The sequence below is a fragment of the Halichondria panicea genome, chromosome 5 (genome assembly GCF_963675165.1).
Source record: "Halichondria panicea chromosome 5, odHalPani1.1, whole genome shotgun sequence".
Taxonomy (NCBI): domain Eukaryota; kingdom Metazoa; phylum Porifera; class Demospongiae; order Suberitida; family Halichondriidae; genus Halichondria; species Halichondria panicea.
This window is the reverse complement of record NC_087381.1, coordinates 4,827,310-4,842,327: the sequence shown is the minus strand read 5'-3', so window position 1 is coordinate 4,842,327 and position 15,018 is coordinate 4,827,310. Positions and strand designations below refer to the sequence as shown.

General features: G+C 39.9%; 1 protein-coding gene and 1 long non-coding RNA gene across 13 annotated transcripts in view; both read right to left on the bottom strand.

Moving 5' to 3' along the window:
• Positions 1–15,018, bottom strand: part of LOC135335879 (uncharacterized) — an 88,729-nt gene that overhangs the window by 8,755 nt on the left and 64,956 nt on the right. For 3 of the 11 annotated variants that reach the window (XM_064531530.1, XM_064531531.1, XM_064531532.1), the window contains exons 5-6: positions 12,878–13,071; positions 127–210 (exon numbers count right to left, since the gene is read on the bottom strand). The exons of 7 other annotated variants lie outside the window; for them this stretch is intronic. In XM_064531530.1, coding sequence (XP_064387600.1) covers positions 127–210; positions 12,878–13,071 — 278 coding nt within the window. The remainder of the gene's footprint in view (positions 1–126; positions 211–12,877; positions 13,072–15,018) is intronic. One more of the 11 variants, XM_064531534.1, reaches the window with a different exon arrangement.
• Positions 6,641–9,087, bottom strand: LOC135336123 (uncharacterized). Of its 2 annotated transcripts, none has more exons than XR_010394733.1 (3): positions 8,159–9,087; positions 7,918–8,103; positions 6,641–7,871 (listed from the first exon to the last, which is right to left on the bottom strand). It is a non-coding gene; the product is annotated as an uncharacterized LOC135336123 (long non-coding RNA). The 2 variants fall into 2 exon arrangements; XR_010394732.1 differs by having other exon boundaries at positions 8,163–9,087.

Genomic DNA, 15,018 nt, shown 5'->3' with positions numbered 1-15,018 from the left:
TGTGGTCAAACATTTTGTGGCGTGTTCACGTCCAAATCTTCCCCTTCCCCCCCTCAAATAGATTAAACCCTGATACAATGTACTATAGTCATATTTCACAATAATTGTATATCTGAATTTCATTACCCAATGTTAGCATATTCTGGAAGGCATCCTCTACGTTGGTTGAGTCCAAAGTTGAGGTCTCTATGAAGAACAGTCCGTTCTTTTCTGCAGAGGGAACAATGTTGTCAATATTATGTCATGTTTGTAATAAAGGTATACAGTATAGCTAATCAAGAGTTCATTAGGAAGAGTACGCAACTCCACTTAAAACTATAGGGGCGTAACCGGGCGTTTCTCCTAGCCTCTACACAGGCTCTCCTTTTTCTGTTCTCTTTATCACAATCGTTCAATAAGATAATTTACTGTATTAATCGTTCAATGAGATCAAATACGGTATTAATTGGAGGAATAAAGAAAGAAATAGACGTAGAGTTAGGAAAAAGGAGAGCCTGTATCGGGAAGTCGCGTGAGGGTAGAAGGGTGGTAGAAGGGTGAAAATAAGCGTGGGCATGCTGAGCTAGAGATATTGGACTGCCTATGCACGCAGAGATCTATGACTAATAAAACTTTGCCTGTAGCAAGCTGGACATGGACTTGGAACTGGAAGTTTGCAAGCACTATAGCTAGCTATACCTTAGGCTTAGCTAGATGATCTACTAGTCTAGATTGTGCATATGTGTTCAGATTCTATCAGACTATTACCTTTTCTTGTGTCTTTCTACATGCTATAGTCTATATAGTATAGATCAAGAATAGTTTAGTCATCATTATGATATAGCACTGAGGTAGCTACTGCCACCAGAGCTGGCCACGCTGGTTCTCTGATCTGACTTGCAGCACAGCTTGGTGGTTGTCTCAGTACAGTACAGTCTTATTAACTCTGAATGCGTGGGAGAATACCTTACGTCACGATTGTGGGCTACATATCGCCCACGTTCATAAAAATCCTTGTGAATCACACGATTTCCCAAACCAGGCCTTACTTTTTCTTAACTGTACGCCCATTTCTTTTTTTGCTGCCTCACTATGTCTTTCTTATGATTTATGGATGAACAGTGACACAACAGCAAAAAAAAGTAAGACCTGGGAACGAGGCTACGTTTCTCCAACCTTATGTAGCAACCACATGCTGTTGTATAAACTGTGAAATCAAATTTGCAATGAATAACATAGTGATGATTGTGATAATTATCACTTATGTTATTCATTTACAACTGCCAGTAGGAAAGGCAATGAATAACATAGTTACTAATTACCTTTCCTGCTAGTTGCGGTTACAACAGCCAGTATCTGTGACGTAAGATTGGAGGAATGCTTTTTGTGTACTCTTCCTAATGAACTCTTGGTATAATGCATGTATAAGAACTCCCCGAACCTCCTTAGAATGTGGTACATGTATTGCCCCTGCATTCTTGTCTAATTGCACAATCGGGCTTTTTGTTAAAATGCACTAGACTACTACGAGAGCAGAGGCACTAAGTTATGAACATTCAATTGCATTTACATTGTACATGTCCATACAGTAACATGGTACAAATATGGTGGTCATAACGGTCATCTGAATACTCAACCACAGACAGATTAATGTCTAGCTTTATATTGTTAGGGTTCTTCTAAGTTATCGTCTTACTAGATCTACTCTGTCTTTCTAGATTCTTCTAAGTTATCGTCTTACTAGATCTACTCTGTCTTTCTAGATTCTCCTCTGTTGCACTCAGTTACTTAGCTATTGTCTATAGAGATTCTAATCTAGTATCGTTATAATAATATGTACATGTGAGTTACTAGATAACCGTATATAAATTATGACACATAAAATAAAGACATAGATCTAATTATTATAATGACTAATATAAACAAGAAAGAGAAGCTAATAAGCCATGCCTGCATGGTTGATTTGATAAATAGTATATGGTCCTTTAAAACATCATGCACTATAACACCTGAATAACTGCAAACTTACGAAGGCATGCTATACCGGTGCCCACTAACTCTAACAACTCTCTATTCGACGATCTGACCCCCAAAAAGCATGAGAACAAGACCCACAAAAACAATTGCAATGTGAAAAAGTGCTGGGAATGGCCGGGGGAAAACACCAAAAGCATAGAAACAACATGCAAGAAAGCAGATGACAGCATAACTCCAATCCGTTACAACGTCATTCATATATGCATGTATAGCTATCACTATAAAAAATGATGTGTGCATAGTTTTCACGCATAGTACGTGACTATTGTGGCGAATGTGTTTTTTTTTGCGTTTTTCCTATAGATATAGTCACGCACTTGCGTGAAACCACACATCATTTTTTATAGTGTAGTATTAGCACCTCTCTAAAATAATTGAAGAGATGTATAGACTGTGAGTCTTCCATATGCATGTCAACAATTACATGTATTTATTTTTATTATGGATGTGTATCTAAAACTCATAATTGCATGTATACCTTGCACAAAATGCACGGTCAATGATCATTATGTCCCACAAATATTGTCAAATGTATGTATATACCCCACCCTCGCGAAAATACGCCCACCTTTTTCTGCAAGAAGTTAGACTTATTAGGGGACTGGGCGTTTAATCGCGAACAGCGAATTGTCATTCGAATATACGCCCACCCGCGGCCTCAAGTCGAGGCTATACTTAGCTCTATGACAATTCTTTATCAATTTAATTTCAGCATGAACATTTCATTGACAACAACAATGTTATAGCATGCATGAGTACGATTAAAGCATGATAAGAATGAACATGAAGAAGTGGACACTGACTCTATTCGTTGCTTGTCAGATGTATAGCAGCAGGAATTTCCTAAAGGATGGACAAAGTTGTAGGTCATACTCCTACATGCAGAGCTATCAGGTACTTTGTTTCAGCAAACCAAGGCAAGGTAACCTGCAAAATTGGCCTGGGTGATTCTCAGCTTTGTGTTAATTGTTCCCATGCATTCCCTGCTATAGTTGTTCCCTGCATATATATTATACATCTTCAAGGGCAAACAGATCCACATGCACAGAGAAAATTATATGTCTGATCTTGGTCCAGCAAGGAGTATAATTTATAGTCTAAACTAAAATTTTTCTTTCTTCATAATAGATGAACATGTGGCATTTAGCTACTGTGCACATGCTCAAACTCTTCATTCTGGGTGGGCATATAATCGTGTTGAAATACCCTTGTGCAAGAACTTCGAAGTAAAAGAGGGGATGAGCATTTATTCAAGATGGGCTTATTTTCGCGAGGGTACGGTACTAATTATATGCGGCATGTATAGGGAAATGAACATCCCCATGCAATGCTACGATTGGCTGGGAAAACCACAAAAAAACAACTAGCGAAAAAATTTTAATGACGTTTTAACGGATTGGAGCTATACTGTTGGCAATGACCTCTTTTTTGTTTCTTTGATGTTTCCCCCCGGCCAATCCTAGCAATTTTTCACGTTTTTGTGAGTATAAGTATTAGTTAATGTACAGTGTAGAGGGGTTTATGACAGTAAACCTCCCGACTACGAGGGCGTAAGCCCGAGGGGGAGGTGTGATTTACTGTCATAAACCCCGAGGCACTGTGCATTAATTGATATATGTCCCATCTGATTGGCTGACTGGTTGCTATGCATCAAGCTGCATGACTACCACATAGCAACACTATTCAAACAAGACAACTAGGAAAAGATAGCTTGTTCACACCATGTACCAGGGCTGCTTGTCCACACTCAAATCCTTGCGCAGCCTGGAGACAGAATATGAGCAGCCAGCCCCTCCCTCAAAGCGAACGGTACAGAGCCACTCCCCCTCTCTGTTCAATTAGTCAGCCCCTCCCTCCACTTACTGCGCAGCAACCAGCCAGAAGAAACAACACAGCTAGCTCTAGACGGTGTCTAGACCAGCTCTCTTCAGCTATGCCAGGCTAGTAGGCAAGCGCAAAGGTAAGCTTAAAATAGCCACTCCTATATTATTACTAAACTGGCTTCTTTTTATTTAAATACAGAAGCTGAACAGGCCTAGTGCAGTGCGTGCAGTACTAGTGCTAGTGAGCAAGGCTCAGCCTGAGCCCTAGCCCTCTCCCAGAGTGTCTCTAAAGCAGCTCCTTCTGCAAGCACACAGCAGAATTTTTGATGAACTAGTCTACAGACTACACCCTCTGTCTCTATGTTTTCATTTATGACATTTTGTTTCTCATGCAAGACATTTTCATTGAAAACACCATTAATTTATTTTTACTGCATATGCTTGAGCATAGATAATAGAGACAGGGATTGGAAACGTTCACATGACCCAGTATACAACCCACGTAGTGACATCTTGCAGCTGTTCATATGCGTGTCTCGCGGTTACAAGTGTTAATTGTTTGTTTACTATTCTACTCTTTTGACAATTGGATGGCTATGAATCTGCTTTAGACCACAAAACTGTGTAGCCACCCCCTCAATCATCTTATGTGTGCTATACCAGTGTTAAATCTTTGTTTTCTGCAGGAAAACCTCTATGAAGAAAGGTTAGTAGAGAGTCAAAGTGTTACAATATACTTGTGGAGTTTTTAGAACTTTATTGAAGTTTTCTGCACATTTTTAGAAACAAGAGTAGGTTCATTTGACAGCACTGTGTTGCACTGTCCTGTTGATTAGTCCAAATACATGTTTAAGGACCAGTTGTAACAGTAAATCAGTGCAGAATCATTGGTTGCTGTGTGGAGTTTTCCTGACCTTGCAAATGATTAAGAACAAGTGTTAAGGAGTCTCATTTGCTAAGAAGTGGTTGTAGAAATGCATGGTTAATAAAGATTAACATATAAATACTCTGAGAGATCACAACATTAAAATGTCCTGCATGTACATGTACGTATGTATGTGTAGGTAATACTGATGGAACATAGACAGTTTACGTTTGGTAAATTAAATGTAATAATGCTGAAAGGCACCGACTAGGGTCTTGAAGGCTCAAAACCAGCCCAACAGTGCACACATACACAATGATCACAATGATTCCGTATCAGAAAAGGTAAACTTAATGGTAACAATTTTGTTATTGCTATTGTTCACAGGTTCCATCTCTTGCTGACATCCAGTCTAGATATTTATTAGTGCCGTCATACATCGAACAAAGTAGTAATGGTGTTCTTCTCATTTATTTCAATCTTGGCCAACTCCTGAGCTGCACCTTGAAACATCGATCACAGTTTGAGATTTAAGTCTCCCTGGCCCTGAGCAAGCACTGCCACAATTTTTTTCCACAAATATTGGTAATCAAGCTCACTTGCTGCAGTACTACCAGTGACTGTTTCTGCCTAGCCTGCGCCTGGAGACTAGCTTGCTGCTTGCCATAGGAATATTAAACCATTGCCACCTGTCATGTAACTCTATTAATTGGTCACGTGATGGAGACACGCATCTGAACCAAGAATGCTATGAATATCATTACGTTTCCAATCCCTTTCTGTGCTCTATTATCTATGGCTTGAGGTGCCAATTTATGAGCCATATTTTCCCTTGTAGCCCTGAGGTGCCAATTTATGACAGTTAAACCCCACTAGACTACATGGCAAAAGTGTAGTAGGTGGGAAATATTTATATGGGTTGTGCTTAGATAATGAAAGCACCGTGGGTGCTGATGCCTCGGTGGAGGTGCCAAAGCTACATAACCTACTAATATATAGCTAGCCTTTATACACACATTGATCACGATTATTAAACATTTGGCTTGCTGCACATGCAGAATCCAGAATCACAAAGAGTGGGTATAATGATCGACGATGACTGTTGTTAAAAATTATCTATGCCAAAAGTTCAAGTCTAAAATTAATGGCTGCAAGTCAGCAGAGCCTTGGAGCTCTCTTCTCACTCTTGCAGCTACCAATAGCTAGCGTTATAGTGCAGAGCTATAAGTACTAATTAGAGTAGCAACACTCGGTGAATAAGTTTTGCTACGCACTCTTCTGAAAAGGCTGCAATGGCATTCCAAGTAGGCATAACTCGAACGAAGCTTTATTTTGCAAATCCACGAATTAAAATCCAAGAAAACATGACTAGAAACCTGTAGAAACTCTTACTTGCCACTTTATTGATCCTTGAGCAGCTGCACACACACACACACACACACACACACACACACACACACACACACACACACACACACACACACACACACACACACACACACACACCACACACACACACACACCACACACACACACACACACACACACACACACACACACACACACACACACACACCACACACACACACACACACACACACACACACATGCACTGCAAAAACACTTTTGTTAATTTAACAAACAAAAGTTTGTCCCGGTGATGAATCTCACATGACAGAATAATATTTGTTAGAATGACAAAGGTAAAACAACCTACAATGTTTTGTCATTCAAGCAAAGAAATTATGTCAAAACAACAAAGTATTATGTCATCTGAATTTCACCAATTTATTGTACTTCTATGTCAAAATAGCAAAGTGAATGCTGAATTAACACTGCTATAAAGTGAATTTCTTTGTTAAATTAACACTATACCTTTGTCATTTTAATTAGTTGTTTTCTCGCGCACGTACGCACATGCAGAAGGTCAAATGGTATTAGAACAATGAGTTTATGATAGAATAAGATCACTGGATCACATGACATGCAGCACAATACATTTCTTCTGTCAGTAAATTGTTTTTAGTGTTCATTACTTAGCGTTTCTTGAAATTCCAGTACAGTGAACTGCAGGCGTTTTGTTTGGTTTCATGAACGCTACATCCCTCAGATCCTTTTCGTCACAATAAGCCCCTACAGAACAAAAGATTGAAGTCACTATAGTTACCAACACATATGTAGTGCAAAATGTAAATAGTATAAGCTATCACCCCCATGGACGAAGTTGACCAGTGTAACTGACACGTGAGGACACATATACACACAAACTCGTAAATCAGTATGCTATAGCTATCACCCCATGGACGAAGTTGACCAGTCGAAACCAGTGTAACTGACACGTGAGGACACATACACACAAAATCGTAAATCAGTATGCTAGCTATCACCCCATGGACGAAGTTGACCAGTCGAAACCAGTGTAACTGACACATGAGGACACATACACACAAACTCATAAATCAGTATGCTAGCTATCACCCCATGGACGAAGTTGACCAGTCGAAACCAGTGTAACTGACACGTGAGGACACATACACACAAACTCGCAAATCAGTATGCTAGCTATCACCCCATGGACAAAGTTGACCAGTCGAAACCAGTGTAACTGACACGTGAGGACACATACACACAAACTGGTAAATTACAATGCTAGCTATCACCCCATGGACGAAGTTGACCAGTCGAAACCAGTGTAACTGACGCATGAGGACACATACACACAAACTGGTAAATTACAATGCTAGCTATCACCCCATGGACGAAGTTGACCAGTTGAAACCAGTGTAACTGACGCATGAGGACACATACACACAAACTGGTAAATTACAATGCTAGCTATCACCCCATGGACGAAGTTGACCAGTCGAAACCAGTGTAACTGACGCATGAGGACACATACACACAAACTGGTAAATTACAATGCTAGCTATCACCCCATGGACGAAGTTGACCAGTCGAAACCAGTGCATGAAGACACAAACTCGTAAATCAGTATGCTACAGATGAAGGTCGAAACCAGGGACAGTTGCCCTCTAGCTAGCTATATAGTTTTATGGAATCTGACATAACTTGCAAGTCGTTTCTTTGAAGTCGATGAAGGTGGTTAAGTAGACTCCTAGATCCTAGCTGGTACACATTGTGGGGCCGAGGTACGGTAAAATCTGCAGCTGGAAGAAACACGTAAACACATTTATTTAGCAATGAGCAACATACCTTAAATCCTTTTTCTTTGAAGCTGGTACATGGTGGAGTTATACGCCGATACGGTATAGCACTAAGTGATTTGTAAACTGTGAATTCAGAGAGTTTTGGGATCATGTACATGCCATGCGCCAACAGCATGCAATGGAACTTAACTTTTTTCTTTGAGATGGTGGTACTATCTACTCTTAAGAAAATCTGAAAGAGAGTATTGGGCAATAAGTTGAGTTTAGCAATGAGCACTGACTATAACTTGCAATTGTCTTTTCTTTCAAGCTCCAGATGCAGGTGACTCTTGACTCCTAGATCCTAGCTGGTGTACATGGAACATGGTAGCCCAGGGCCAGGGGTACAGGCATGCAGTCAGTGATATGATAGTATAAAGCTGCATGAGCAGCTGCAGTCTGGTGCAGCTGCAAGCACCCATGTGCTAAGTATGTTTGAGGCCTTGCCCTGTTATTCCTGAACGCCCCCTCATGCCACACCTATAGTTCCAGCTTATAATTATAGTCTCGAGGCCAAACTCTCCTGGCCTCGAGACTAGCTAGAGTTAGAGGCTAGAGAGAAGCTCGATCCCAGGCCGCTCTTCAGGCCAGGCCTAGTGAAGGAGGCTATAGAGAGAAGGCTGCCTGCACTGCACTGCACTGAAAGACTCTGGAGGCTCCTGACTTCTTCACTGCCACCGTAACTTACCATGCCCAGTCACAAGTCTCCAATTGCTACATACACAATTGAACATGAGCATGCAAAGATATAAGCATCAGGGCAACTGAGATGTTTCAGTGTAGACAATTTATTACGAGCTAGGGTAATCGAGTATAGGTTGAGTAGGTTGAAATCAGTGATGCAAACTTGCACGTATCTTTTAGTAGAGTTCTAGCTGTAACTTTATAATTTGTTATTGTCACACATTAATGTTAATTTGACAATGAACGGTAACTTCCACTAAATGTGAGATCAACAATGCTTCGATAAAATGACAACACATGTGTTCAAATAACAATCTACCATTATAATAACAAATATTAATAGTTAGATAAACTATATTAATAGTTAAATAAACTATGATTTGTCGTTATAACAATAATTGCAGGAAATTGACAAACGTTTTGTCAAGATAACATTTTGTGCTGGTAGCAAACTGTGTCACAATAACAAAAGTGTTTTTGCAGTGCACACACACACACACACACACACACACACACACACACACACACACACACACACACACACACACACACACACACACACACACACACACACACACACACACACACACACACACACACACACACTACCGTATACCTCGCTTGTGCATGCGCACCGAGGCATAATAACCATTAATTTATATAATTTTTGTTGAAGTTGTGAGCCAGTAATAAATGACAGCCATTTTAATACTGTAAATCTACTTTAAAGTGCAGAGAATGAAGGCCTATACTCCTGATATCATGTATAGCTATATCGGTCTAGCTATAGCCTATAATTATAGATCCTTTATATACTGGCTATAGCTAGTAGCATCCTTAAATGAGGCATAAGTAACAAGGTTGGTGGTAAAATTGTTGTAACCTCAGACTAACAAGTTTTTTTCAAAAAGGGGGCTTTAGCCCCTTAAAACCACCCCCTGGATCTGCCCCTGATTATATGGTGGTCATAGCCCAGGCCGTTCTCAATTGAGAAAGACGGCTTGGCTGCGTCCAATCGCCCCAAAACTTGGGGGGTCGAGATATCTTAGTGTAGTATAATTATTGTATATTTTACAATGATGTCATTGCGCAAAATCATAGCAGTTTTAATAAAATAACACAGATACTTACAACATTTATGGCCTAGACTAAAGTCTATTTGTGTTGAGTTCGACGCCGGAAGTTATGTGGTCAATTATGGCTTCATTTATGCTTTATGTGGTGGACAAGTATGCCTGGGACTTCTACTGGAAAATGCTAACTTTTAGCTGGTTGGAGCTTACCAGCTCTACAGCATAGATAGAAGCGCTTTTTAACGCGGATTCCAATGGTATATGAAACTTTGAATTGCAGTATGACAAAGGTATGACAACTTAATGAAGGTCAAACACAACACAAATAATTATAGACTTTAGACACTAGTTGATAAGATCTACATGGGAAGTACGTGGGAAAAGTGCCTCAGAGCAGGTATACTATGGGACTTAGTATACCTGCAAAAGTATACCTAGTATTCCGTTGTCAAGTAATTGTATTGTAGTCAAGCGGTTTACGCTTGCGCACTAGTATCTAAATGAGTTAGACACTGTTTTGTCGGTGTCCATGTGATTTAGAAGCCCTCAGCCACTTTAGTACCCTCGCTACGCTCGGGATACTAAATCAGTGCCTTTGGACTTCTAAATCCCATAGACACCTCCAAAACAGTGTCTAACTATTATTTAGTGACTAGTTTTGTTGTGATGGCTTCTACTTCTCTTCTGCTCTTGCTCTCTCCAGTGTTGAAAAGTCAGGTTTTGTCTTCTTTGGTACTGCATGTGGTACACGGTGGTGGGCGTTTTTCTGTCAGTATACCGACTGGCTCTGGCAAGTCTATATACTTGCTTCCAGGCGCTTGTTTGATACCATCTCAGTAAGATCAATGAGCCTAGAGTTGTGACGGCAATTTCTCTCTCTTGACACTAATAATTTTACTAACATATTTACTATTGAATCTACCCACGCGCAAATGGTGGATACCAGGCCCTCTAGTGAAAGGGGCTGGGATTGAGGCTAAGTCCATACATGCATCATGCACGGTATACAATTATAATGAAAGTACCGCGGGTGCTGGTGCCTCGGTGGAGGTGCCAAAGCTACATAACATAAAGCTACTAATAGCTAATTTTTATACACACATTGATTATAATTATCATGATGAACATTTTTAATTTTGTTTGCTGCATGCAGAATCCAGTATCACAGGGAAACTCAAAGCGTGGGTAATGATCGACGATGATTGTTGTTCTCACTCTTGCAGCTACCAATAGCTAGCGGTCTAGTACAGAGCTAACTATACTAAGCAGAGTAGCAACACTCAGCGAACAAGTTTTGCTAAATACGCACTCTTCTGAAAAGGCTGCAATGACATTTCAAGTAGGCGTAACTTGAGAATGAAGCTTTATTTTGTAAATCCACAAATACCAAGCCAAGAAAACATGACTAGAAGCCTGTAGAAACTCTTACTTGCACTTTATTGATCCTTGAGCAGCTGAAACAGTCGACGCACGCACACACTACCGTATACCTGAGGCATAATTATGGTGGTCATAACTGAATACCCATGCAACCACATATGGGTCATTCCATATCAATTCAACAGAAATTTAAAACGTGACGTCTTCAGAATTGCACGAAACTTGGTACATGTGTGAGGAATGGTATGATAACATCTCAGAAAAAATGTTGGGTTTGTAAACAATAATTATGGCTTCTGAGATTAAGTTAATTAAAAAATGCAGAATTTCCCCACTTTTAGAAACTGGCTGCTGTTAGTTAAACTGTAACTTTCTAACCATTAACATTTAAGACTAAGAATGTATATCATCTTGTTGCCTAAGAAATTCTGCATCATTTGGTATGTTGTATGGCTTCACTAGATAAAGTTTGGGTATTCCATCTAATTAGTGTTCTTTGAAGTCTGGCTTCTCAAAAAACGCTGTTTTTTTCTATACTTTTTTGAGTATCATGTTCCTTATACAATTCTCTTGAAGTGTGACAAGTTTGATTCTGGGATTCCAATGGGATCAGGAGATATGTTGTGGATGTAGTGTGATTTGGGCAATATTTGTGGTTTTAGAGAATAAACAGTCCTTAAAAAAATGTTGCAAAGCCTTTCTGCATTCCCAATTGTTACTGTGCACTTTTCCTTAGTAAGTAAGCTATGTGTGAAGCAACAAAGAAGGACTGTTTATTCTCTGAAACCACAAATATTGCCCAAATCACACTACATCCCACAACATATCTCATGATCCCATTGGAATCCCAAAACCAAACTTGTCACACTTCAAGAGAATGGTATGAGGAACATGATACACAAAAAATTACAGGGAAAAAAACAGCGCTTTTCGAGAAGTCAGAGTTCGAAGGATACTAATTAGATGAAATATCTAAAATGTATTAAGTGAAGCCATACAATATACCAAATGATGCGGAATTTCTTAGGCAACAACATGATATACATTTTTAGTCTTGAATGTTAATGGTTAGAAAGTTACAGTTTAACTAACAACAGCCAGTTTCTAAAAGTGGAGAATTTCTGCATTTTCAATCTCAGAAGCCATATTGTTTACAAACCCCAAATTTTTTCTGATATGTTACCATACCATTCCTCACACATGTACCAAGTTTCGTGGAATTCTGAAGACATCACGTTTTAAATTTCGTTGAATTGATATGGAATGACCCATAATTATTATAAAGGTACTATAGCTTCATATAATTATAAGGTTGTACACAGATAAAATTGATTTGGGTATCAATTATGTTACCGTCAGGGTTTCATCTAGTGGGGAGAAGATAGGAGAAGAGGGAGAAAGGGAGAGAGGGAGAGAGGGGGGGGGGCACTATAACCAAAATAGACACAGTCTTTTGCTACATGTAGCTTTGCTATAGAGGATGATTGGTCATCACCTATAGTCTTACCACAAATCTATCCATTGTTTTTGTTTAGTACATGTATAGTTTCTAAATAGATAGATACGGTCCACAATTTCAAACCAGCATACCAAGTTACATGGAGTTGCCAGAGTACATCACTAATAGGCACCAACAACCAAATAGGAGGTGTGGTGATCAGAAGTGGGCGTGGCCTCAACAATTTTCACGCTATCGCGCGCGGTTTCTTTTCAAACTTCCTCCCCAAACTTAAAATCCTGGATGAAACCCTGACCGTATATGTCAAAGGTTGGCCCCCATGTACACACCTCACACAAACGGGCCCACATGCACATCACATGCATACCCACCTGCGTACGCCTTGGCCTCCTCTATGGGCACTACTCTGAGATGTCTCAAGTCACATTTGTTACCCACTAACATAATGACAATGTTAGGGTCTGCATGATCTCTCAGATCCTTCAACCATCGTTCAATGTTCTCGTATGTCAAGCGTTGGGCAATATCGTAGACTAGGAGAGCACACACGGCACCTCTGTAGCAACTGTAGGGGAGAGGGAGATTGTAGCGAATGTAAGGTTGGAGTAGGATACCACATGTACCATACCCTCTCGAAAATACACCCACCCTTTTCTGCAAGAAGTCTAGGCTTATTAGGGGACTGGGTGTTTAATCACAAACGGCGAGTTTTCATTCGAATATACGCCCACCTGCGGCCTCAAATCGAGGTTTACACTTTGCTCTATATAATCATAGATACACGAAAGAAAGGGATAGGCAACGCCCCATGTGATGCTAGGTAAATGCAGTGTGTGACGTCACACCCTCTGGTTGGAGGCGAGTTGCGCTCAAGAAAGTACACAATGATCCCTATATCTGCTTATTTTTCTCGTAGGGGGCCTAAAAGAGAAATTCAAAGCAACCAGGCATCATGCACACATACACCCAGCACTACTGATAGTGCCGAGCTTTCTTTTATTCAGCTTGATTTGTGTGAAAAAACACCGATTTGTCAGTTTATGTACCTATATCTCCAATATGAAATAATTTTATAACATGTACGTTTCACAGAATTAAAGTGTGTTTGGAACAAAGCATATTTTCCAGCTCTCAATGCAGTGAAGTAGTAGCAGCACCATGAAACGTTTGTCCGAAGTCCAGAAAGTTTGTGTACCTCTCCTGCTCTTACTGTACATGGTAATCTAGTTTGAAGTGCTCTAAGACACAGTTTAGGTATTAGAAAGTGGAACACAAATATCTTTATCTGTGTTGTGTGATCGAAGAGATGGCATTTAAAGGACTTGGGAACAGACCTGTTATGGTTTGTAGAGTGTACTGACACCCCCTTTGGAGCTCACTTTCTCATCACTTTGCATATAGTAGCTCTAAAAGATTAATAGCCTATGTCTAAGTGTATCTGGTGTCTCCTCAAGAGCAAAGTTTGCTATAATACTACAAACTATTAATCTTTACTGACATTTTGAGTGCACACACCCCTTTTTGCTCATTACACGCCCCTTTTTAGCAACTCTCGCCTCATCCAACGGAAGTGCTGGGTGTTGCCTATCCCTTTCTTTCGTGTATCTATGATATAATTAAGTATGAACATTTCATTGGCAACACTGAACATGTTATAAACTAATGCATGAGTATGATTAAAGCATGACAAGAGAATGAACATGAAGAAGTGGACTCTTGACTCTATTCGTTGCTTGTCACTTGTGTCGATGTCAGATGTAGCAGAAACTTCCCAAAGGATGGTAGGTCATACTCCTACAGAGCAGCTATCAGGTACTTTGTTTCAGAAAACCAAGGCAAGGTGACCTGCAAAATTGGCCTGTGTGATAACTTTCTTGGACTTTGTGTTTTCTTTTCTCTGCATATAGGACTACTTGTTCCCTGCATATACATCTTCAAGGGCAAACAGATCCATACAGAGAAAGTTATATGTCTGATCATGGTCCAGCAAGGAGTATAGTCGTACTAGCTACTACCTTTCTTCACTAAAAATTTATAGCCTCCTTCGCAGCCTCTCCTTTTTCTGTTATTTGTCATAGTTCAATAAGATAAAATACGGGACTAATTGGAGGAACAAAGAAAGAAAGAAGGAAGAGACAAAGAAAAAGGAGAGCCTGCCTTGCTAAGTCGCGTGACGGTAGACGAGTGGTAGACGAGTGAAAATGAACGTGGGCAATCACTAGCTAGGCGGAGCCTGACAGAGCAAAAAGCTACAGGAAGCCTACGCATTGCAACCTCTAACATAAAAGCTGTTAGCATCGTAGACTGTATACAGAGAGTGAGCTGAGTGGGTGAATCTAAAGAGGATGATTTTCCTTTCAAATTTTTAATTATTTATCTTATTTATTATTTATTTTATTTTAACTTATTTTTTGTGTGGCCACTCAAAAGAGTGAACAGCACTTACTATAGCAAAATTGACTGACTAAGGAGCTCATACTAATTCTGAAGCAACGTACTAGTGAAGTGATAT